Source organism: Dasypus novemcinctus, chromosome 10 (assembly GCF_030445035.2).
Source record: "Dasypus novemcinctus isolate mDasNov1 chromosome 10, mDasNov1.1.hap2, whole genome shotgun sequence".
Taxonomy (NCBI): Eukaryota; Metazoa; Chordata; class Mammalia; order Cingulata; family Dasypodidae; genus Dasypus; species Dasypus novemcinctus.
In genome coordinates, this window is record NC_080682.1 from 94,371,471 (window position 1) to 94,397,057 (window position 25,587).

The 25,587-nt window shown below is 36.5% G+C and overlaps 3 protein-coding genes across 3 annotated transcripts; all 3 read left to right on the forward strand.

Moving 5' to 3' along the window:
• Positions 1-570: 570 nt before the first annotated feature.
• On the forward strand, positions 571-2,822 carry LOC101435168 (hemoglobin subunit beta-like). Its single transcript, XM_012519297.2, has 3 exons — positions 571-791; positions 968-1,193; positions 1,887-2,822. Exons 1-3 carry the CDS (start codon positions 571-573, stop codon positions 2,013-2,015), a joined length of 576 nt encoding a protein of 191 aa, XP_012374751.2. The 3' UTR covers positions 2,016-2,822.
• A 1,758-nt stretch (positions 2,823-4,580) lies between these two features.
• On the forward strand, positions 4,581-5,958 carry LOC101435598 (hemoglobin subunit beta). Its single transcript, XM_004477617.5, has 3 exons — positions 4,581-4,737; positions 4,863-5,085; positions 5,698-5,958. Exons 1-3 carry the CDS (start codon positions 4,646-4,648, stop codon positions 5,824-5,826), a joined length of 444 nt encoding a protein of 147 aa, XP_004477674.1. The 5' UTR covers positions 4,581-4,645; the 3' UTR covers positions 5,827-5,958.
• A 3,072-nt stretch (positions 5,959-9,030) lies between these two features.
• LOC101440301 (olfactory receptor 51V1) lies at positions 9,031-22,533 on the forward strand. Its single transcript, XM_012519296.3, has 2 exons — positions 9,031-9,193; positions 21,506-22,533. Exons 1-2 carry the CDS (start codon positions 9,031-9,033, stop codon positions 22,531-22,533), a joined length of 1,191 nt encoding a protein of 396 aa, XP_012374750.2.
• The last annotated feature ends 3,054 nt before the right edge of the window (positions 22,534-25,587 follow it).

A 25,587-nucleotide genomic window follows, 5' to 3' on the forward strand; every position in this document is an offset into this window, starting at 1 on the left:
TGGTTTTAAACAATTATATTATAGTTTCTTGATATTTGTCCTTCTCTCTCAATAAAATGTTCCCATTATAATCTATGTTCCCAAAACCTAATTCGTTGGCTGATAGAGAGGCAATATCCACTTCATTTTTTTTTCTTTCTTTAATGAATAATTATTTCAAAGAACAAAGAGAAAGGAGTTTTGTGCCTGGAATAATACCCAAACACAGAATGAGAAACTAAGACAAAATTATGGTAAAATATCTAATCCAATCACTTAAAAATTTTTATATTCCTCATAGACAAAAAAGAGCTTCATTTACAATCAAATGATCAAATTTATTTCTTCTTTCTAACTCTCAAATTTCTTATCTATACACTGAAAGAATTGGAGGAGTTAAATTCCAAGATGCCTCCCAGTATATCAGACCAAAGCATTAATGCACAAATGAGACTGGGAGAATATTGATAGAAGGAAATACTGAAGAGAGAAGGTTTATAGATAAGTAGAGGGAATGCAGATTATTTTAGTCAAGAAACACCAGACCTAAAACAGCCAATCTCAGAGCCAGTTGAAGAAAACTGGGGAAGAATGGTGCATATTATATTCTTACAAATCAATGAACATGGATATATGCTATGCCTTAGGACAATCTGCTTCAAGGAGCAGAGGGGGAAGGGACCAAGGCTGGGCATAAAAGAGCAAAGCCAGCTGTTGCTTATACTTGCTTTGGACAAAACTGTGCTCTCTAGCAACCATACAAAGAGACACCATGGTGAATCTGACTTCTGTGGAGAAGTCTGCGGTCACAGGTCTGTGGAGAAAGGTGAACGTGAGATAATGTGGTGGTGGCTCTGGGCAGGTTTGTGTGGAGGTTACAAGGCAGCTTAGGGTGGGAAGATGCAAGCTGGGCATGTGGAGACATAGCAGTCTCCTGGGTTTATGACAGGTACTGACAGCTGTCCCCTTTGCTGTTTTCACCCCGCAGGCTGCTGGTTGTGAACCCTTGGGCCGAAAGTTTCTTTGAAACCTTGGGGAACTTGTCCTCTCCTTCTGCCATATTTGGCAATAGTAAAGTGAAGGCTCATTTCAAGAAGGTTCTGACTTCCTTTAGTGATGGTGTGATGAAGCACCTGGACAACCTCAAGGGTACCTATGCTCATCTGAGTGAACTGCACTGTGACAAGCTGCACGTGGATCCTGAGAACTTCAAAGTGAGTCTAGGAAATATTCCAATTTTTTCATTTCTAATTTTTGACTGTGCCTCTTTAACCTGTTGGCTTTACCTCCACATTCCATTTTACTTTTTCTATATCTTACAACTTAATGCTTTCTAAACTTTATGTCAATCTTTCCTTTCAATATTCTCATGAGCTTATATTTAATCAAGCTCTTTAATTAATTTCCTAGCTTTTGCCCCTCTCTCCCTTTTTCTTAATTTTCTTTCCATTAACCAGTACTCAAATTATGCCTACCAGCTTAGATCTCATCTGCTACTTCTGCCTTTAAGAAAATACTTATTTTCCTTCAAATGTAGGTTGGTAAAGTTTGAATTAAAGAAAAGAGGCAGACAATGTTTTTCTAGAAATTGTGCATCATTTTAAGATTTGAATTGTTTAAAGTCAGGGAGGAAAATTAATATCTGAGCATGAAACATCAGAAGATCATATAGGAGGTGGGATAGCAAAAGTTAATAGGAGACAGCCCATATCACATTAAATAATCAATGTATCAGTTAATTAATGTTTATTTATAGATTTTTAATTTTTATTTTGGTCGGAATAGCCTGAGAATCTGTTGTGGCTAAGGGATAGTTAGAATAAATGGGGAACACCCCAGTGTCTCAGGAGTCAAGCTGGAGTCCTTTCTTTACTATGTCTCTGTGTCAACCTACCTCTTCCCTTCAGCTCCTCAGCAACATGCTGGTGATTGTGCTGGCCTGTCACTTTGGCAAGGACTTCACCCTGGAGTTGCACGCTGCCTTTCAGAAGGTCGTAGTTGGAGTGGCGAATGCCCTGGCTCACAACTACTATTGAGATTCTGGTCTGTTTGCTGGTATCGATTGGAAGTCCCTGCTTCCCTATATTCTATCTTTTGAACTTGGGAAAATAATGTCCACCATGAAGAACATTATTTCTGCCTAATGAAGAATTTTCAGCTCAACTTTATGATTCATTCACTCATTTGCTTTCATTCTTCCTCACTCTGGGGTTTGGGAAAATCTCTGAAGGTCTACAGATAGGGGGCTCATGTGTCTTATAAGATGATGTCAAGGCAAATGGGAATATGAAGGGGGAGATATTCGAACACTAGCGGATGACACTTCCATCTCAGTGTAGGGATTGGGAAGAAGGTTTGGCATATAGAGAGGATACTGGCACTTTGGGAGCTCTACAAGATATCTCAAGCCTAAGGTATGGTTTCCTACAATTTTCAATGACTTCCAACAAAATAATGAGCTCAATTATAGGAGTTCAACACACTGCTGTGTTTCCTTTCTTCTTCTCTAGCCTACACATTGTAGACCCCAAATGAAACCCCACCATGTGTTCCTGCTTTAAGGAAATATTATCTCTTTCACTGGCCCCACAATATCTCCAAAATATTCCCTTGTTTTTGTTTTCTAATTTCTGGCAGAGTTCAGTGCTTATGACCTCTCTTGGTCCCAGCTTCAGTGAAATTTACTGCCTAAGGAAGTGTTTTCTAACCCTCTTCCTTTGCCCATTTTTCAACTTGATTCTTATTCATCATGTACATATTCCATTCTACATAAACGTGTTTGCTTATTCTGTGCAATCCTCCACGAAGTCCCTGGCTTATATTGAGTTCCTCCAGAGGGAGTAAATGAGTATTTGTTAAATGAAATAATGAATGAATCAATAAGTTAGTGAATGAATGAATGATATATTAGTCTTTGTTGATAGTCTTAGGAATAAAGGGCAATCTGAACAATAAAATATTTACATAGAGTTCCTTTGTTGTTAATGGTACAGTATACAATGAGACAGTAGGTGAGAAAGTAAAGGGCACTAATCTGAGGATTAGGAAAATCATACTTCAAATCAGTCAGCCAATGGACTTCTGATCACAGATATTTTTGAGCATTATTATTTTTTATTTGTAAAATTAGATTTCCAGAAACTTCTAATGTGTATGTATTTTTGTAGTCTATGTCACACCCCTATTAATTTGTGTCTTTAGAGGAGAATATGAACTTATTCTCTATTAATATTTTGTAAGGTTTGTAAATGTTTTATAACATAGTGTTCCTTTAAAAAAGAAAGCTCCCTTTATTCACTTATACATGCTAGACATCAGATACCAAGGTTGTGGAACTGGGAATTGAAAACAATGAAAACATTGGAAAGCAATGATAAGGCAAATGTACGTTTAAATTTAATAAAATGAAAACCCCCAAATTATCAAAGTCAAATCAAACCTTTTTTAACATTTAAAATAGTTGAATTAGCTCTTTTTAGAGTTTGCAATGTGAAACCTTTTCCCAGGATCTACTGATATTTAGGTTCTCATTGCTTCTGGCTTTAGAGAAGAATCAGTATAATTAGAAAATATTTAAATTTTATCCCTTTCACTCCTCTAATAATTCAGTGACTTATAATTCTGACCTAATTCCCAAGTATCCAGATGGGAACTAAACCTTTCCTTATATATCTGAGCATAATTAAAGTGAGTTTTTTTTCACAAGTTCTTGATAGGAGCTGGGCACATAAAAAGGAGGAGAAATTTTATTTTTCTAGTCAGTGATGAAGAAAATATTTGGGAGAATGGAGACTAGAAATGGGATTTTGCAAATTTATTTGAAATAACTAGAAAAAGAGTAGTCTTTATCTTCTGGCTAACCAAAAAAAAAAAAATTGCATTTGGAGTTTAGAGCTGAGAGGATGAGAGAGTTCTATTAATGATCTGTTGCTAATGATGACAAAGGAGAAAAAAGCTAACTAGATGTGGGGTTGCTTGAATTAATAGATGCTTAAAAGGTAAGAAAAACTTGGTTAAGTAAAAGAAAGGAAATGGGAATTTAGAGAAAAATATGTATGATATAAAGTGGAGAAAATGATTAGCAAGGTCCTCAGGGAACGCTGCGTTTCTAAACTGAGCTCAGCAATGCTTGTTGCTTTTGCTCTCTTCATTGGATTGCTTAATGGAGACTACAGAAGAAATTGTTTTGGCATATCTTTAAGACATAGGAAGAGATCCATCCACATACTCTTAAATTTAACTGCTGTGGCCAAATCTTCCAATTTCTGGAACTCAGCTTCCTCACTTTTTATAAATAAGAGAATTGGGTGAGGGAATCTCCAAGAAACTTACCAGGTTGTTATTCTAAAAAGTGTGCAAATAAATTGCCAAGGAAGATATTTTCAGCAGCAATTCCTGAAAGAAAAAGGGGCAAGAGATCATGAAAGGGAGGTTTGAGGATCTAAAGTCAAACTCAAAGGACACAAACAGAACTTTCAAGGACACATATGGCTGTCATCATTCAGACCTCACCCTATGGAACCACACCCAGGTTGTGACCAATCTGCTCAGAGGAGCAGAGAGGGCAGGGACCAGGGCTGGGCATAAAAGTAAGAGTAAGGCCAGCTGCTGCTTACAATTGCTTCTGACACATTTGTGCTCACTAGCAACCATATAAAGAGACACCATGGTGAACCTGACCTCTGACGAGAAGACTGCCGTCCTTGCCCTGTGGAACAAGGTGGACGTGGAAGACTGTGGTGGTGAGGCCCTGGGCAGGTTTGTATGGAGGTTACAAGGCTGCTTAAGGAGGGAGGATGGAAGCTGGGCATGTGGAGACAGACCACCTCCTGGATTTATGACAGGAACTGATTGCTGTCTCCTGTGCTGCTTTCACCCCTCAGGCTGCTGGTCGTGTATCCCTGGACCCAGAGGTTCTTTGAAAGCTTTGGGGACTTGTCCACTCCTGCTGCTGTGTTCGCAAATGCTAAGGTAAAAGCCCATGGCAAGAAGGTGCTAACTTCCTTTGGTGAAGGTATGAATCACCTGGACAACCTCAAGGGCACCTTTGCTAAACTGAGTGAGCTGCACTGTGACAAGCTGCACGTGGATCCTGAGAATTTCAGGGTGAGTCAATATTCTTCTTCTTCCTTCTTTCTATGGTCAAGCTCATGTCATGGGAAAAGGACATAAGAGTCAGTTTCCAGTTCTCAATAGAAAAAAAAAATTCTGTTTGCATCACTGTGGACTCCTTGAGACCATTCATTTCTTTCACCTGCTTTGCTTATAGTTATTGTTTCCTCTTTTTCCTTTTTCTCTTCTTCTTCATAAGTTTTTCTCTCTGTATTTTTTTAACACAATCTTTTAATTTTGTGCCTTTAAATTATTTTTAAGCTTTCTTCTTTTAATTACTACTCGTTTCCTTTCATTTCTATACTTTCTATCTAATCTTCTCCTTTCAAGAGAAGGAGTGGTTCACTACTACTTTGCTTGGGTGTAAAGAATAACAGCAATAGCTTAAATTCTGGCATAATGTGAATAGGGAGGACAATTTCTCATATAAGTTGAGGCTGATATTGGAGGATTTGCATTAGTAGTAGAGGTTACATCCAGTTACCATCTTGCTCATAATTTGTGGGCACAACACAGGACATATCTTGGAACAAGGCTAGAATATTCTGAATGCAAACTGGGGACCTGTGTTAACTATGTTCATGCCTGTTGTCTCTTCCTCTTCAGCTCCTGGGCAATATGCTGGTGGTTGTGATGGCTCGCCACTTTGGCAAGGAATTCGACTGGCACATGCACGCTTGTTTTCAGAGGGTGGTGGCTGGTGTGGCTAATGCCCTGGCTCACAAGTACCATTGAGCTCCTCTCCCAACTTTCCAGTTCCTACAAAAGGTGCTTTTGTCCTCAGAGTCCAACTACTGAATGTGGGAAAATTATATAGAGCCTTGGGAATCTGGTTGTGCCTAATAAAGAACATTTATTTCCACTGCATTTGTGTATTTAAATTATTTCTGCATCTCTCACTCAGATGGGCATATGGGAGGCAAGACAGCATTGAGGACATAAAGAAACAAGTCAGTGAATTAAAATGGTAAATTATGGGTTAGTCCAGACCTTGGAACACTGTATCCATTCTCTGACCAGCCTAAAATACCCCATTTTCTCTGAGTTTTTTTTTTTTCCCCCATGGTCTATTACCCCATTGCTTCTCATCTGACCCACTTTAGGCTTAATTCATCTTATAAACATCTGCTTGAAGGAGGGAAAACTCAGAGAGGTGGTTTGTTTCTCCTTTCTCTTTGAACCCCTGTTCCTTACCACCACCACTAACAGTGACCAGAGGTTTTGCAGTTCTGGTCTTCCTGGGTCCTTTGCTCTTTCATAGTCTACATGGAAGGAATAGATTGCTAATTGTGTGATAAGTATGAAATGGGGATGTTTTGCTTTGTACAACACCTCAGCCTTGTAATCTTTTCATGCACCCATGCCAAATGGAAGTCCCATTCTCTCTTAAAATGCTTTAGCATAACTACTCAGGAAGTTATTGAAGATCTGGTTCCTTCCTTATCCTACTTCTGATAGCTTTCTGCCTCTGGAGTTATTAGCTAGCCTTACCATAAGCAACACAGCCTAATTTCATTTCCTCATTCAAAAGTTACTTATGTGAGTGCTGATTCTGGGAGAATAAAAGGGGGGCAAGATTTCAAATGGCCCCTAATCTCTTCTTCATCACACCCCTCACCAATTTTGTGTCTGGTTGGGAAGTAAAGCATGTAGTAACTAAGTGATCACAGAAGAGAGTGTACATATTTTATGACACCAGAGGCTGAAGCTCTAAAGATAAAATATAAAGATTAAAGAAGGAGAAGGGGAAAAGGACAAGAAAACTAGACAGAGAAAACAGCATACGCAGTCACTGATGAATAAGGTATTTGATATTCTGAGACTTTCAAGTAGTTATAAAGGCAATTGACACAGAAACACCTGCAAAGGAATAGGGAAGGACACGACTGAAGAAGAGAAGATCAGGCTTTGAAGAGCCTTCTACAATCCATTAATTAATGTGAATGCATTTTATACTTGGGATAATGATGAATCATTAAGGGATTTTAGCCATATAAAGTACATGATTGAATTCTTATTTTAGAAACTTAATTGTGGGGCAGTGTAGGAGATGACTTTACAGAGCTGAGAGATTGGAAGTAGGACTCATTAATAGGCTGCAAACTGGCAATGTGACCTCAGAAAAAATATATTCCTCCATACATGGAAATGATCAATACAGTACAAAATTGTGTAAAACCCCCTCACACGATGGTCACCACAGACTTGTGATTGACAATGTAGCAGGGGTCTTTCCCATGAGCAGAAAATCCCAAATGGAGGCCTTTACCATAATACGCTATACTTGGCATATGATGTTTTTTTTTGTTTGTGTATTGTTTCTTATTTTTGTCTAACTAGCTCCCATTTTCTTCTGGTTAGGACACATTTTCATATTTTGGGGACACTACTTCTACCCCGAGCCAATAAATTGATTCTGGTGAAGTTTATAATTACAATATCCCCTTCCCTACATAGAAAGACCCATGTCAAGCCAATCTTGGAATCCCAACGCACTGGCCAAAGTGACTGGTGGAAGGAGGTAAAGTCTTCTCCCCTAAACTGATTCCATTACAGTCTTTCTTGATTTTTTTTTTTTTTGAGGGTAACTATTGAAGAAAATTCCTTATTTCAGTGATCATGGAGATGGAAGGATCTGAGCCTATACATATTGTCAGTTATGCCTCTATCATCTGGAGAAGCCTCAGGAAATAAAATTAAACCAAGAAAGAAACAATGAGAATTAGGAAGAGGTGAGGTCTTAATTTTTTTCACTAGGCGAAAGTTTCTCAGACACTTCTCAGCATTTCCTTTTAGTTATTAAGTTACCAGAATATCTTGTAAACATTTTTTAAAAATTTTAAAAATCTCCATTTTCTTTAAATATCTAATGCATTTGGCTTTCTAAATTATTCTTTTCATGTACAGTTCAGAAACAATCTGTTGGTTTCCTTAAAGAGTTCAGCTATTGAACTGAATGGTATTTTCTTGTGTTTAGCATTTGGGGAGAACAAAAATATTTGCTTTACACAGTGGATGCATAAAGATAGCATGCATCTCCATTTATCAGATTTTCTTTTATGCCATTTGCTGGAGATTTTTATTATTTTTATAAAATATATCACACAAATTTTTAAAAATGTGTATCTCAGTGATTACATTTGCATCCTGGACTTATCAAACATAAATATGTATTTTCCATTTTACCATTTTCCAAGTCAATACAATAAACTTTGAACACTATCTACATATTTATCCTTGATCTATCACTGTTCTAAATATCCTACTACTAATTACTTTAAGCAGTGGAGAAGATTAAATACTTATTTACATATTGCTTTCCATACTTTTCTGCATCTTTAGCCTTCTGTAAAAATGATCATTCTTCTTCCTCCTGAAGAACACCCTTAATTATTTTTTTATGGAAATAAGTTCTGTTAATTTTGGATTATCTGAAAATGTATTCATTTCTTTCACTGAAACAATACTATTCATGTTTGAGGCAGGCAAGTCAAATACTAAAGTAACTTTTTGAATTCTTTAAAATGTATTGAAGTATATCACACATAAACAGAAAGTTTTTACTAATAGTTGCAAGCTTACAAAACAAAATTACATAATATCATACAAGTGTATGCTAGGATGTTGCATAGTTAACATGCAGTTGCATTTCTTTGGCCAAAGCAAGTTACGTGGCTGAGTCCAAGTCCATGAGGTGCAGATGTGTATTTCTCCCATATTAAACAGTGAGAAAGAAGGGGGGGCGGGAGGGAATGCAATGTTTTGAACAAGAATAATACCTGCCATAATAGAATTGTAGGTTTCTTATTTACTTAATAATTTATACATTTTCCAAACTGCACACAACCAGAAATGATGTATACCCTATTGCTATTGTATAACCTTTTTCTCTTTTTAGCAAAAAAACTGGGCTGTTAGGTAATGTAGACAAGAGATGACATGAACCAGAAATTAGCCTTTGCAGTGAAGAAGAAGAGGAATGATATAATAACCACAGGTTTCAGAGGGGAGCTCACGAGGCTTGGTCATGGATTGGGAATGATGGATGGAAAAGTGGAAGAAACAGAGGGGCTGTTTCAGGTTTCTTACTTGTGGGTGGCAGGTTCCATATAAATCCCGGCAGCAGGAAAAAGAAAGTGTTTGGTGGGGAAAACATGAGATCGACTTTGGATGTGTTGTTTCTGAGAAGCCTGTGGGATTCTCTCACAAAGAAGAAAGAACATGGAAGTCATTAGTATAGATGCGGTAACTGAAGGCTTGGAAATATATCACAAAGCTTTCTGGAGACCACTTAGAGATCACTTTAAAAAAAAAGTTTGTCAATAATAGAGGCCGGATATAATTATATAAGATATTAACATTTTAAATGTGGTTATTATATAGGCCACAAACTTATTAAAACAGAGTTGAAACTCTTCCCAAATTAAAAATCGAGTTTACTGACTTAAAATAACAATATAGAATAATTTGTATGCTGTCAAAATGTTGTAGTCTGGTGCTTGCATGAGTTGAGGAAGGGAAGATTGGAACTTTTTGAGTTTCACCGTGGAGTCTTTTTTCACAAACTTGCTGCTTTATTTTTTATTTTAATAACAATCTTTCCACTACACTGATTTTCAAAGTGGCTACCTTTGTTTTCCTATGATATTTACAGGTTTACTTTTCCCCTTCCCAAGATATTCCTTAACAAGGTCACTGGTAAAATTCAAGCCAGTATTTTGCTCTACTATTTAATGTTCTTTCTACCTATGGCCAGAGATCTGTTAAATCCCTAATTATATAACACGGATATCGCTGGTGTGTGCCTGCTTTGCCCTCTTCGCTAATCATGTTATATATAGAGATATATGAATATTTCTACTATTTTGCAATTTTTCTGACTGGGTGAGGGCCCCTTGTTATAAGATCTCAAGGCACCCTGTGTTTCTACCCTGTATTAATATTCAATAAAATGTTCTGTACTTTAAAAATAATGTCCATAATTAATGCGAACTTTGAGCATTTTGACTCATTTCCATGGAACAAAAAGGAAGAAAGTATTTGAATAAGGCAATATCGTCAGCATGAGTCAGATACAGTTGAGGTCAAATAAAATTAAAATTTGTACATTAGTTTCCAATTTGTGCCTATACCATAGGATGGAGTAATACGATAGAATCTGAAATTAAAATTCAGGGAATCTAAAAGCAAATCAGAATTGCTAAAGTAGAGTTGAATAAAAAATAATTTATGTTCTTGGAATATTTCTACCAAATATGGCCTATCTATGAGGTTTTAAAATGCAGGTGAAAATTTATATGAAGAGGAATGAGAATTTGTGAGAAAAGCTAAAATAGGCAACCCCACTTAAGTAATTTTGTGGCTAATAGCTATCTTGGTTGATGATCATGAAATGTACATGCCTCTACTGGCATAGCTGGCCAATTCAGATCTTCGTCTGCTCTATTAAAAGGGAGAAAGTCAGCACATGCATGATGAAACTGAAGCCTAGAGCATTATACAATAACTGACATGGAAAAATATCACATGCTTGGATAAGATGTAAGTGGCTTTCTTGGGAACACTGAATGGAGAAATGACCTTAAATATGACAACAATAGGAGAAGTCTCTGTGCTACTTAGCATGTGGCACAAAACCTAGAAATAGCAGTTGCCTTCATGGCTTAAACACATGAATAGACTGGGAGGATAAGGAACAGTTGAAGGTGGGAGAAGAGCATGTTATAGGATGTAGTTAGCTTTGTATAGTGATGGTCTCAGACAAGTATTGCCAGGTCTATGCCATACCCACAATTTGAAAGTTCTATTACCCCTTATTCTATACTCTACTATGATCCCAGGGATTTTCAGCTTCAAGTATAACTGAAGATTTTTAAGAACCTAGCTACATATGCACATGATTGAAATTTCTAACTCTTTGAGGAGATTGGACAGGAAACGCTGATCCCAGAGGTAGGCTCATTTTCAGCCTCTCCTGGGTTGACACTAATAGTAGGCACCAACTTGCTGATAAATGGTATATAGCACCCATGATGTACAAACATAGATTTCAGTATAGTCAGTGTAGATAACCTGTCATTTCTGGAAATTGCTTCTTCTCTGTCCTTGAACTCATTTAGTGGGAGACCCTTAACCCTCCTGTGTTAAAGCACTGCACTTTTACTCAGAATACTGCATTGAATAGTTTTCACGTAACTCACAGACCACTGTGAACATTACCAAGTAAATATTATACCAGGTGGAATTCTCTCAGGCTTTTTGGGGATTGTTACTCTGTCACAGACTTTGATCCTATATGCAAGTCCTAGTAAATGAGGTACAAGCCTCCAGGGGCCAGGAATTCGGACCCTCCTGGACAATGCAGATTAAAAATAAAACAAAACATACACAATAAGTTCAAACCAAAGGCTAATTCTCTATCAGCAGTTCCAAAGCTTCAATGTGGTGATGACATGAGATCAGCAGCCACCGCTGCTCTATCCTTTCCCCTTGTGAATTAACAGATCAGAAGAGCTTGCCAATTCACAAAGCTAGAGTACCAAGGGAATACTATAACTACTTATCATTATCATCATCACAATAAAGTTATTTTAGTTAATTAATATACAAACAGATGTTATCTAAATACAGAATGGAGATGAATACAAGATTTCCTCGCAAATATATGAAGGAGAACCTCAACCTCCAGAATTAAGAGGAAGATAAAAGTGTGGCAAATTAATTCAACCTCTGGATGAATCCTTGTATTTTATATCAATCTGAGTATTAAGGAGCTTGCACACAGGATGGGGCATGATAGGATAAAATAGGAGAGGCCATTCTAAGTCCAGATCAAATAAGGACTGGTACAGCTGGTAGATTATATACGAGTAAAGTAGAAAGGAGAGTCATGCAAATAGTATAAGAGAAAGGGACTATGCAACAAACACAATAGCATCAAAAGTGGGATGAGCAGGCAGAAATGTTGATGTCTAGGGGGATTTTAAAAAGGACTGAGGAGGGACACGAAGAACTGATACTATTCAGTGGTCCAGGTTCTATAATTTTGTAAGTGTTTTTTTATACAGTACTCTTTTTAGGCAGAATATGGAGAAATTACTTAAATTAAGGGTAAGTTTATTATGGAAACAAACTACATCAGATACTTAAAACCAGTTTTCTCTTGTAACACCTGGTTTGTCTTTTACCAGCCAAATGCTTAAATTTTCTTTTCTAGTGCTTGCCTCTTTTAATCAGTAGGAAAATAAAAATAATTTAAAGTTTAGTAAACATTACCGAATATCAACTAATTAAGCATTAGTAGCTATTTGGCCAAAGGTATAGTGTCTCTATGTAATAAATGCCCATATTGGCAAAACTAAGCATTGCCTATCCCTCTACTAACACTACCTGCATATAGAAAAGGATGAAAGAAAGGGAAAAAGACAAGAATATGGCATATGAATAAAATACTATTCTTATCTGAAAAGCAAGCAGGATTTGTATTCTTTTTTGTGGAAAGGAGTCTTACTGTAAAAGTCATCTAAGTGTAGAACACTCAATTATTCATATTAATAAAATGGTAAGACTCAGAGTTATTACAAAGTCATTTTGTTTCTGAAATTTTTTTTTATGTTTCTTCATTTGTTTATGGAATTTTTTACTGATTTTTCTTCTATGACTTATTTGTATTTTGATCGATTGGCTGTGGGTGATATTAAAGCAAAAACCATCATTAAGTTCTCACAACTGAATGAGAAAGGAGGTTCCCAGACACATGTGGAGGCACTGACATTAGAGACTGGATAAAGTCTGACATTTTGCCTCAAGGCAAATACTCAAGTTTTAGAGTATTGGCTGAGAATACACTGTATTTACACCCATGTCAGAGAGAGTACCTTGATAATGGCTTTGCAGATCTGGTGGGTTTTGATGCTATAAATGACAGGGCTCATCGGAGGTAGAGAAAGGATTTACACATTGAGCATGACAGAGGAATGTCTTGCAAATCTGTGTACAATAGAAAGACCTAGTACAGGAACATATAATACCAAGACAGTTAGATCGTGAGACACATAGGTGCTGAATGCTCTGAGTTGTTCACTGTGGGAGACAGTGGCCATAACAGATTAGAGAATCAGAATGTGGGAGAGCAGTATATAAAGGTCTGATTCCATGGCAAGCAAGGTGACTGACTGACAAATCATAATGGCTGTTGAACTGTATATCAGAGGAATCCCACAGAGCCACAGTTCTGATATAATTTAGTACTAAATAAACCAAAGGAGATGTCAGCAAAATGGGCTTTGGAAACAATGAAGTATTCAAAGAGGGGGGAAAAAGCAGGATTGGTGGAAGGCAGGAGTTGATAGAATTCAATCCCAAAGGGTCTTAGAATAATTTTCTGTGACAAAGATAATTGGCAGAATTTGTTGAAATGTTCATCTAGCCTGTCAAAAGGTTAGTAAGATATTCCTCACCCATACCCCCAGACTCTCCTTCTTCTTTTTCCTATATTAGATCATTTGGGGGGAAACACAACTAACTGTCTATCGTTAGCAGTCCTTTTCTCCCTTTATCTTCTTCCTTGTCCCTCTTTTCACCTATCCTTCACACATCTTTTTGTAGACTTATAATCAGCTCATTTCTAGATGTATGAAAATGTTAACCTTTAAATGCATCATGGAAGTCATTTGGTGACTACACTTCACTTCTTTTTGATGCACTTTTATTCAAAAAGCATTTATAGAATCCCTATATGTTAAATGTGAAACTCTGTGCTAGGTGCTGGGGGCAAAAAATTAATGATAATAATATCCTTGTCTTCACCAAAAGTATGAGAAATTTAGTCTGGGATGGTTCTCTTCTTTAAAGACATTCAATTACCTTTCGATCTTTTTCTCTCTCAGAGGGATGTTGTGTTAGGAGATTTTGATGTGACTATTATTTTCCCCTTGGTCTCTTTGCCAACCTGGATCATTAACATTAATTTAATTTCTAGTCCTGAGAGTAATTTAAGTACTATCTCTGGAACTAAATCAGAAGGCATAAAAGGATTAGGAAATATCAGGAAGGAATGTATAGAGGAACTTTGCAGGAAGAAATTGGAGGTAAAACTGGGTTTTCACTCTGCTGTTGAGAGTAAAATGCCTAAAAGGAGACTATTTTATCTGATGAGTCCTCAGCTGGGAAGCCAGGCCAGCGGGCAGAAAATGTAAACAAAGTCAGAGGACTTAGGTCTCTGCAGGTGCTCCTTTATTCCTTTTCTGTTTCCTGTCTGCCTGCTCATTCTGGATGGCAGGACTAGGTTTTGAATTTTACCACAATATCGGCTTTTGCACCTAACATTTTAAACCAATGTTAGACAACCTTGACTCTATGGAGAAGAGGGAAGAATCTTTTTTTTTTTTTTTTATGCAGTTGGCAAGGAAGAGAACAGCTTCAATTCTGAAGGTTTTCTGGACATTGTTTTCACCTCCCAGAAACAGACTAAAATACCAGATTTAAGATAAGCTTTCTGCCCCTAGATATTCTTTTCACTTTACACATTAGACTTAGCAGTGGAAAAAGAGTGTTCTGACTGTCTTGAAGGAAATGATTTCCTAACTTGCTGAGTTGATCTACGGCCTGCTCCAAAATTTTATCAGAGATCTCTGGAAGAATGTCTTGGAGAAAGGGGACAGGGGGCTCACTGAATTCCTAGAAGCCCTGGTATTTTGTCATTTTGTTTCTACTTGGGCCAACTTGCCTTCCACTTGAGGGCTAACTGTTCTCCTCAAACAAATCCTAGTTAAGTATGGGCAAAAATGTTTATCCTTGCTGTTATTTCAAGATGTAGCTGTGAACATTTTAAACTTGTTGAAGTTAATTTTCCTTTAAATGGATCTCTTATAAGAACTGATGGTGATAATATATTTATGTAAATAGATCATTCCAGACCCTGAGCATTTGCAGCCTGCCCTAAGAGAGAACAAATATATTGTTGAAGGTTGATCCAATGACATTAAATTCAAACGGGAAGATAAACTGATTGACAGTGTATACTAAAAGTGACCACATGCACAAACCCTGATCCAGCAATTCCCAGAAATGAATGTATATGTGCAGAAAAACAAATGCACAAGAATCTTCATAGCAGCATAATTCATTACAGTCAAAGATAGAAAGAACCCAAACAGTACAGTAAATAAATATATTGTGGTATGTTCATAGAGTAAAATACTTTCCAGAGAAGAGAAAGTATCAGCCACAGTTAAGTCAATAACATGAATATATTTCTCAAACGTCAAGTCCAAAAAACGTCAGATATAAAGAGTACAGAGTAATTCAATGTAGATGCATTTAAAAGTAGGAGAATGAATCATTGATGATAGATAAAATAAATCAAATCAATATAGTGATTAACTTTTCAAAAATGAGTATAATGAAAAAGAAGGGTGTGTTTGAGGTCTTAGAGTACTTCTAATGTTTTGTTTTGTGATCTGAATTGTTACTTAGATGTTTTCTTTGCAAAAATCAATTGATCTGTAAACTTATCTTTTGTGTACCTTTATATAGGAACATTGTACTAAATTTTTTTTTAATTAAAAAATGGAACTATGGAAAAGCCCAGTCTATTTATTTAGACTTCAAGGACTGACATATTAACATATTCTTAAGTAATTTTGATTAAGTAGGCTTTAAATATCATCACAACACCAATCTTGCACTTAAAACTAGAGAAACAGTTTTAAATCTATAAAGAAGAGGAAAGGAATTTCTAAAAAGTAACAAGAACACCAAAGGAGGGAAAGGCAAAGCCTAAAAGAGCAATGTGAATAGATGTTGACCCCATACTTTCTGAGGAGTTGTTATGTCTGTTTTACACACATGGTCTCAGGAAAGACAAGTGAGATGGTGAGATTATACAGCTAATAAGTGGTCGAACCAAGATTCTTCTAACTATTAATACAAAATTAGCACTATCCTCACTGAAAAAAAGCACATCTCATAGGAGCAAGTTACTGAAGATGGTTTCTTTGCTCTGTGCTCTAAGTTAGTGGGCGTTTTATGACGTGGAAGAAATACTACAAAAGCTTATAGGTCATCTCCACTCACAAGTACTCAACTTGTGGAAAACTTAATAACCTTACTAAATAATCACCTCCTACATCTTTCAATCTCCTTTTACACTCCCATTCTTGGTACATGGCTCACTCACTTTTCCAAGCCAAAATTTCATCTGTCATTGTTGAAACCACTCTCTCGTTCACCTTTCATAACGATTTAATCACCAATTTCTGATCATTGGAATCATTATCATTAAAAACTGATAGGTATTGTGTAGCAGAGAGTGAACTTTTTTCCATGTATTATTGTCATCCTGACCATCTGAGAAAACAAATTGATTGTTAAACAGAATGTTTAGTTGAGAGTTATATCCAGAATAAACAGCAAAGTCTAGATTTGAACCCTGTTCTCACTGATGCCAAAGACCACTCTTTTAATTATAATTAACACAGTGCTTCAATGGTTTATTTCAAGCTCCTATATTATTTGTATCATACTCTACTTCAAATCATAATCATTTCTTGCCTGGAGTAATACAACAGCTTCTAACCAGTTCTCTCTTTTTCCCTACTTGTAAGTTTTATATGGAATAGCAGATTCTGGAATGAGAATATTTGGGTTCTAATCCCAGATCTATTTCTCAGTAACTGTCCTGGAGGCAAGTTATTGGATCACTCTATGCTTCAGTTTCCTCATCAATAAATTGAGAACTATATTAGTGACTATTTCATTAATTTCTTCTAATGAGTTAATTAACATAAAATGATTGGAAAAATGACAGAAACAAAATGTTTCCAAATAATATTAGCCCTTGATGTTGATGCTATTAATAATAAAACTATATTAGTAATATAAGACAATAATAATAACATACTAGAATCCATTTTCTCTATCTGTACTGACAGTGACTTTTCTAAAAGATAAATCTGATCTTGTCCCTCCTATGTATGATCTAATAGCTGTTACTTTCTCCAGTTTCATCTTTCCTACCATTTTACTGCTCCTCTACAATATACACATAGATGCATGCGTACACTAATATATGCATATCATTTTGCTCTTAGACATGTTACCCTTGCTTTCTCCAACACCCTTACCCATATTTTGGCCTATACATACTCTCCTTTTGTCTTTTCTTCCAGAGATACTGTGTCTAACCTGTAACTTTCTCTCACTTTGGTTTAGATTAGTTTCACTGGGTCAGATGATTTTGCCCATCAGCAAACTTACTATCCTAAGATCGTGGCCAGCATTACTCTCTGCACAAGGTATTGCACCCAATATCTCTTATCTTTATGATAGCAGTGGGGTAGCAGCCAAGTCCTGTAATCCAGGTATGGCCAGGAAGCTAATTCATAACTTTTCTTACCCTTGGGAATCAGTGTTCTTACTGATTGTGTAGGGTATTTGTTTAGCCATTTGGAGATCCTCTGCTGCTAGCCATCCTGGACTTCTTCTCTCCCATGCTATGGGGACACAATTATCTTTGTAGTTACCAGTTATCTGGGCCTCAGCTCCATTCTTAGGAAAGCAGTGTTCTTCTCTAATGGGGATGAAGCAGGGAAAAGTTGAGCAAAGCCAGCTCTTATGTTTTACTTTTTCTTATGACCATCCTTTATATAAGAGGATGGAATTGGAAATTAATGCTGGTATATGAATTATTAATGTAATATATGCCAGGCATGTAAGAGGATTACAGTAATGTGAATTTCTACCAATCTTGGTTTTTAGGCATAGGTAATATGTTACATAATCACCATGTCTTTTATAGGTCATAATACAATTGTCATTCTGAAGACCTCATCATTTGACATAACATTACTTTGTTATTGCTAGCAAAATTAGTCTCATCCACTCTACGAAAATCTTCAAACAACAGAAGTGATGGAGATGGTGATTACATAAAGTTCAACTCAGGTGATAGAGATACCTTGGGGAGCAACAGGATTTTTGGTCTAGCAGTCAGAGTTTTTATTCTAAATTCCTTAGGAAGTCCCTGCAAATTTCTTTATCTTGTAAACAAGGGGACTGGGTTAGAATATCTTGGTATATTCTGGAATTTTCAGGGGACATATTCAAAGATATGTAACACTTCAAATAATTATATTCATAAATTCAATTGCTTATTTTTGTATAATTAAAGATGAATTTAGTCAACACCCTCTTCCCCCTTTTCTGCTTAGTTTCCATCTTTATTTCAGTCTTTGTCATTTTATTGTGGTTTGTTTTCTTTTAAGCTGACTTATATTTTCTTAAATATAGGTAAAATATTAAAACATATAAGTAAACCAAAAAAAAACTGATAAATTCTCTTTGGAGAGGTTATTTATGTCAGAGTCTAACCAAAGCATTAAAATCCTGATGAAATTTTCTCAAATACCCACATGGCCACAGTTAAGCAGATATACTATCATGTAGCATAATTTTTAGTCTGTTTCTGTTATGTATATTTATTTCTCAGTATTTCAATAATGATGAGAATATTATTTATAGACTTTCTTTTAAAATATGTCAGTTAATATACATTATAAAGAATACATTTAAAATATATAATAAAGAGGTCATTTGCATAGACTTTTATGTAAACCTATATTTTATGACTACTTTGGTTATGGTGACTAAGTTTTCTTTGATAGTACCACATTCAGAACCTCTGAACTCCCAGTTATTTGGTACAGCATTCTGAATATTCTTATCTCTTTAACTTCGCTAAGAGCTGTAAGGCCCTTACCTTACCAGATACAGTTCTACATCTGCGAAGAAAAGGGGACATTCATGGACTGCGTGTGCCCCCTGCTGGTTGCTATGGAACACTGATGATTAAAAGAATTCCCTATCAGTGGGTGACCATATAATTTATTCTACAAACTAGAATGTGTGTGGGTGCCTTTAAATAATTTGGTTGAAACAAGTGAAAACCAGGATCATCTTGGAAAACATGGATGTTCTGTAGATCTTCTGAAGAAACCTTAATGAAAGGAAGAAATTTTAACACATGCCTATATTCAATGGACATTTTAATCTATTATGAGCAATCCTAAACCCTAGTCTGTATATCTGGGTCAGGCTGGGAATGAAAGGAGTCATATTGCTTTGTTTTGTTTTCAAATATATTTTTTATTTATTTTTAAAAGATGCATAGATCACACAAAATGTTACATAAAAAAATATAGGCAGTTCCCATATGCCCCACTCCCCACACCCTCCACTTTTCCCACATCAACAACTTCTTTCATTAGTGTGGTACATTCATTGCAGTTGATGAGTATATTTTGGAGCACTGCTACACAGCATGGATTATAGTTTACGTTGTAGTTTACACTCTCTCCCAGTCCATTCAGTGGGTTATGGCAGGACATATAATGTCCTGCATCTGTCCCTGCAATACCATTCAGGACAACTCCAAGTACTGAAAATGACCCCATATCACAACTCCTTTTCCCTCTCCCTGCTTTCAGAACCTCTGGAGAGGAGTCATGTTTGAACTCTGATTGTTGTGTCAAAGTCAGCAAGAATTCTGAGGACTTTTTGACTGTAACATTAAAAAAACAAATAAAGACCAAAAAAAAAACCTAATAAATAAATAAATAAATAAAAAGTAAATTTAAAAAATACCATTGACTGTACACTTTGAATGAATTGTATGCTTTATTATGTACCAATAAAATTGATTTGTTTAAAACAGTAATGTTAAAATGAAAAAAAAAAAGAATTCCGAGGGCAGCCTCTCATTCGATATATCATATAAACCTATTTAAGAGGACCCCAGATTTTAGTGTGTGACTAGGAAAGATCAGTTATGCATAGATGTTTTACATGTATTTGAAGATAGTTCAGATACCACAGAATTTTAAAATATATTGGCATTTCTTTTATTTTTATATCTCTGTGTTTATGTAGCATAATTCATGGATCAATTCATTAATTCAACAATTATTTGACTAGTACTCTTTTTATGCTAAGCCTCATTCTACATACCAGGGAGGGAAAGCAGACAAGGTTCCTGATACTCAGAGCTTCCAATACCTCTAATGGAAAATCAGAATGTATTAATTGTACTGTTCATACAAAGAGTACTGCAGTGAGAAAAACTTATGAAGGAGCCAAGAAATGGGGCAATCTAGATGAGGGATTGCATTAGGAAAACTCCTGTACAAGAAGCAAAGATGCTTCAAACATTTATTGGGGGAATTTGTTAAAAACAATGAGTTAGGTTGTACAATCCTGAGAGTGGCAATAAAATACCTCTGGAAAGACTCATAGAAGAAGTTTGAGGGAGAGAGGAGGAGTGCTTATTGCAAGGTGAGTGCGAGAATCAAAAAGGTGGAAGTTACAAATATTTGGGCCAGCTATTATATTTGAAAAGAAGATTAACCTGAAGAACTGCCTGGTAAGATGAAGAATAGGAAACAAAAGGAAGCCAGAGTCTGAAACCACTTTAACACACTGAAATAATTAGATCAAAAACAAATGTCAGTCTGGATTTTAAAACAACTTCCTATAATATAAGAGCCTGTAAATCACTTGTAAGACTGGATCTCAAAGCAGGGAAGCTGAAGAAGAGACCAATTTATTATGGGCATTTTGAAATTCTAAGTTTAGTAACTCACTATTGGTTTTCTTATCCTTAGAATGGCAGATCATGATGAAGAGAAAGTAATTGATCAATAGATTTGCTAAATGCATGCTAAGGGAATAATTAACTCACTATTGACTAAAAGCATAAGTGAGTGGGAACACTGGGTTGATACCAGATGCTGAGCATTTTCATCCTAAGTCCCTATGTTACAAAGGCACAGATGTGTTGAGCATCTCATAGGTCTAGAGCTCCTGTGGGAAATCATTTGCCAAAATTTTTATGCATAAATATTTCTCTCTGCCTATCATTCAGGAAGAAAAAGTGATTGCTGGCTATGGTATCTGGAGCAGGAGAAAAAATAATATTTTCACTAAATACTATTTGAAGGAAAGCACAAAATGGAAAATGATGGGCAGAGAATGACTATTTGAATGGACATATGATGCTTAAAGCCCAAAGATTATTCTTCACTTCAAATGCTTAATGAACTGGTGGGAAGAAAATGATAATGCCTTTGAGAACCTCAACTCTCAACTTCACTGGCACACCATTGTCACTAGTATCCCTGGGAAAAATGTCCCAGCAACACATCCGTTATGAAAATAAGCTTCCTACTCTAGACAGCTTGTCTTTATATATGGCTTCTGAGGATATCTCCACACACTATCAGTGGATGGATAATGGCTCTTAAATGACATCAGGAGACCTTTATTTTCCAGGAGGCAGAAAATATGCCAGTAAAGAACTGAGCTGCTTATAGGTATTTTGTAAATTTAGTTAACTTTTAGGTTAATTTTGTTTACTTAGAAATTTTATCTAATTCATCTGAAATTGGAATATTTCTTTGGAGAAATACTCTCTTGCTCCCTGGAAGAAGTATTGTATCCAGGAGGTTTGTTTCAGTAAGCCCCAGCATGAATTCCTCTTCTTTCCTCCTCACTGGATTTTCTGGCTTAGAGGAGCAATATCCCTGGGTTTCTATCCCCTTCTCCTTCATCTATGCCATGGTGCTTTTAGGCAATTTCATGGTGCTACATGTGATATGGACTGAGCCAAGCCTACATCAGCCCATGTTCTACTTCCTGGCCATGCTGGCCCTCACAGACCTGTGCATGGGGCTGTCAACAGTGCACACTGTGCTGGGGATTATGTGGGGACTCATTCAAGAGATCAGCTTGGATTCTTGTATCACCCAGTCCTATTTTATCCACGGTCTGTCCTTCATGGAATCCTCTGTTCTCCTCCCTATGTCCTTTGACCGTTATATTGCAATTTCCAAACCACTGCACTATTCTTCCATCCTGACTAATTCTAGGATTGCTAAAATAGGGCTTGCCATATTAGGTAGGAGTTTCTTCTTTATTACACCCCCTATTATCCTTCTGAAACTCTTCCGTTACTGCCGTCCCCACATCCTCTCTCACTCTTTCTGCCTCCACCAGGACCTTCTCCGCCTAGCCTGCTCAGACATCCGATTCAATAGCTACTATGCCCTGATGTTGGTCATCTGCACACTGTTGTTGGATGCTTTAATCATCCTCATCTCCTATGTCCTGATTATTAAGTCAGTCCTGGCAATTGCCTCCCAGAAAGAGCAACTAAAGTCATTTCATACTTGCATTTCTCATACCTGTGCTGTCCTTGCCTTCTATATTCCTATCATTAGCCTAACAATGGTGCACCGTTTTGGCAAGCACCTCTCCCCAGTGGTCCATGTCCTTATGGGCAACATCTATATCCTTTTCCCACCTTTGATGAACCCCATCATCTACAGTGTCAAGACCCAACAGATTCACAACAGAATACTCAGACTCTTTTCTCTGAAAAGACATTGAGAAAATAGATTTTTGATCAGAAAGCTACAACAATAATATAAAAACACAAGTCAATATAAAAGAAAAAGAAACTTTATAAAAATTAGTTTTAACCCTGAGTCCATGAGTCCAGATTATGAAATTCTAACTGTTGTCAGGGAATCACCAAAAAACAAGTTCTTTTTTTTTCACTTGTGTTGGGAGTAAGTTTTTGGGAGCTAGATGTAGGTGGACTCCATCTGGAACATTGCTTAAATTACCTCTGAACAGCAGGCATTTGTGTATATGTATCAGAATGTGTGTAGGTAGCTCTAATGGTATGACCTTATTCAAGGAAATCTATAAATAGTTAAAAGTTCTTGAATGAAGTTTCAAGCACTTTCTCTGCAGAGCTCAATTCAAATCAGATATCTTCAAGTTTCAAACCCTGAGATTCAGCTAATTAATCTTCAAAATATATAAAATATTCAACTCATAGGATGTTGTGATATATTTAAAGATTGGCATTATTTAATAGAACCTTCTAAAATGATAGAGATTTTCTATAATATAGAATACTATAGCCCAACATCAATCAGTAACCTCACATATGGCTGAGTACTTGAAATGTAGGTAATACAATTGAGCGACTGAATTTTCTATTTTATTTCATTTTAATTTACTTGAATTTGCTATCAAAGGCCTTTGTATTGGAAAATGCAATAACTACTGTATTGGACAGTAGATGTATAGAGTATAAGCAGGACACATCATGAAATATGACTTTGGATTCAACACATGCCACATTTAATTTAAATTGGAAGCTTCACCTGCTGTGTCTATAATGTGGACTACATTGTCAGTGGACTGAAAGTGGATTTTACTCTTAATGCTTTGCTCTTAATTCTGAAGAGGAGAAGTTCTGACCAGGTGAAGCTGTATACTTATGACTGGTTCTGGGTTCAAGAGAAAAAAGGCAAAAGAATGTGCACAGGTTTTCTTCTATATGTGCTAGTCCAGTTTTCAAGAGAAGGTAAAAAAGGAAGGAATCAGTTAGGTATCTGTGAAGGAATAAAGATAAAATAATTGGTTTAATTTCCCTGTAATCACAAAGGAAGAAAGTGATAGTACTCTTAAAGGATTAAAGCATCATCAACTTATAACTATGTAGGTTTTTCTCCCCGTATTTATGCCTTTCCCTCTTTTTTCTTTCCTGCTTCATTCATTTAAGCAGTCTTCTTTGTATTTATTGCCTCAGAGTCTGGAAAGCAAAAATTTAGGCTTTGGTTTTCAATAGTCTAAGCCTCAAAGTGGAGAACTAATTTCTGGATTGTAAAAGAAAGATGAATGTGAAAGTTTCTCTAAAATAATAAATTAAGTTATTTGGGCTAGAGTATGGGTGTAATAATATGAAAAAGAGAAAGTTTCCTGTTATTTGAAAGGACCTAGTTATATTCTGCCAGAGCTACCAAAGCTGAAGAATATGAGGCAAGATCTAAAGAAGAAGATGAAAAATAATTATGTTTTAATTGCTAATTTCAATGTAACTATTTTTGCCATATAGCAATAATAACTTTCATTCACTAAGTTACTCTGAATGTCAAATATTTCACTAGATACCTTAATTATGATAAAATTCTGTATGGTACCTTTAGAAAATACTGGAACATCATCAGTTTGACAAGAATGCTGTGGCCCAGTTACAGAATGAAGACAGCAGTTAACTGATGAATCTGCAGAGGTCATGCAGGTATCTCACATATAATCCCTGGGCATGTACTGCACAATAGCCACAGAGGCCTCTCTTCAGTGCTTTGATAGTGTATAAGTACCTGTTTGTGAGAACTAGCATAACCCCCAGGAAGCAGGGAATATTGCAACAACTGGGGATATGTTTTTCACTAGTCAGGCTTGATGGACTACCAAAATGAAGTAGTGCTGTTATTTGAACACAGTTATATATGTTTTACACACCTGAGCTCTAGATCTGAGAGCCATGTTTAATATAATGAAATAGGAGGAACCTGTTTCAGGACTGTATGCCATGAATGTCTCTGCCTCAGATTGTGACAATTTATGGACTATCAACCAAAATAGTTTGAAATAATGGATTTTGAGACCAGGTGCTGAAAAATCAGTTGTATTCTGAGAAAGCACTGCATATGTTGGAATAATAATTCAACTATAATGATGAAATTTATGAAGAACTTCAGAGTGTTTTAAAATCCTTGGGAAGCAGACTTGGCCCAGTGGATAGGGCGTCCGCCTACCACATGGGAGGTCCACGGTTCAAACACTGGGCCTCCTTGACCTGTGTGGAGCTGGCCCATGCGCAGTGCTGATGCATGCAAGGAGTGCCCTGCCACACAGGGGTGTCCCCGGGTAGGGGAGCCCCATGCACAAGGAGTGCGCCCTGTAAGGAAAGCTGCCCAGCACGAAAGAAAGTGCAGCCTGCCCAGGAATGGCACTGCACCCACGGAGAGTTGATGCAACAAGACGATGCAACAAAAAGAAACTCAGATCTCTGTGCCACTGACAACAACAGAAACGGACAAAGAAGAACACACAGCAAATAGACACAGAGAACAGACAACTGGGGCAGGGGGGAACAAAATAAAATAGATAAATCTTAAAAAAATAAATAAATAAAAATAAAATCCTTGACCCATAGAGGGAAGTCTGGCAAAAAAGGAAAATGAAGGAAGTCAGTTGCTAAAAATAAATTTTCTCTGATTACTAAGGGTTTTATTTTTTCTTTTGTTTTTATTTTTGTTTCTGAAGTACTGGGATACTGGGAGCCAGGGATTAAATGGAGGGAAGCCAGGGTTCAATCACTGAGCCATATTGGCTTCCAGGCGATGTTGTCTTCATTTGTTATACTTGTTGTTGTTTTTTGTTTTGTTTTTGAGGTACTAGAAAAGTTTCCAAAGGGAAACTTCTCTATCTTTTTCACCCATGTGGGAGGAGGGCACTCAGTCGCTTGAACCATATCACCCCCTCCCATTACTAAGTTTAAGTCAGAAAGGGAAAGGTTTAGAAAGTTTATAGATTTGTAAAAAGTCCCACTCTTGAAGTAACAACTTAGAGAGTTAAATC

Coding starts and splice junctions, on each gene's coding strand:
- LOC101435168 (XM_012519297.2), top strand. CDS start 571: ATGGTGCATATTATATTCTTACAAATCAATGAACATGGATATATGCTA. Junction 792..967: donor GGAGAAGTCTGCGGTCACAG/GTCTGTGGAGAA, acceptor TTCACCCCGCAG/GCTGCTGGTTGTGAACCCTT. Junction 1,194..1,886: donor TGGATCCTGAGAACTTCAAA/GTGAGTCTAGGA, acceptor TCTTCCCTTCAG/CTCCTCAGCAACATGCTGGT.
- LOC101435598 (XM_004477617.5), top strand. CDS start 4,646: ATGGTGAACCTGACCTCTGACGAGAAGACTGCCGTCCTTGCCCTGTGG. Junction 4,738..4,862: donor GGTGGTGAGGCCCTGGGCAG/GTTTGTATGGAG, acceptor TTCACCCCTCAG/GCTGCTGGTCGTGTATCCCT. Junction 5,086..5,697: donor TGGATCCTGAGAATTTCAGG/GTGAGTCAATAT, acceptor CTTCCTCTTCAG/CTCCTGGGCAATATGCTGGT.
- LOC101440301 (XM_012519296.3), top strand. CDS start 9,031: ATGAACCAGAAATTAGCCTTTGCAGTGAAGAAGAAGAGGAATGATATA. Junction 9,194..21,505: donor TTCTTACTTGTGGGTGGCAG/GTTCCATATAAA, acceptor TTGTTTACTTAG/AAATTTTATCTAATTCATCT.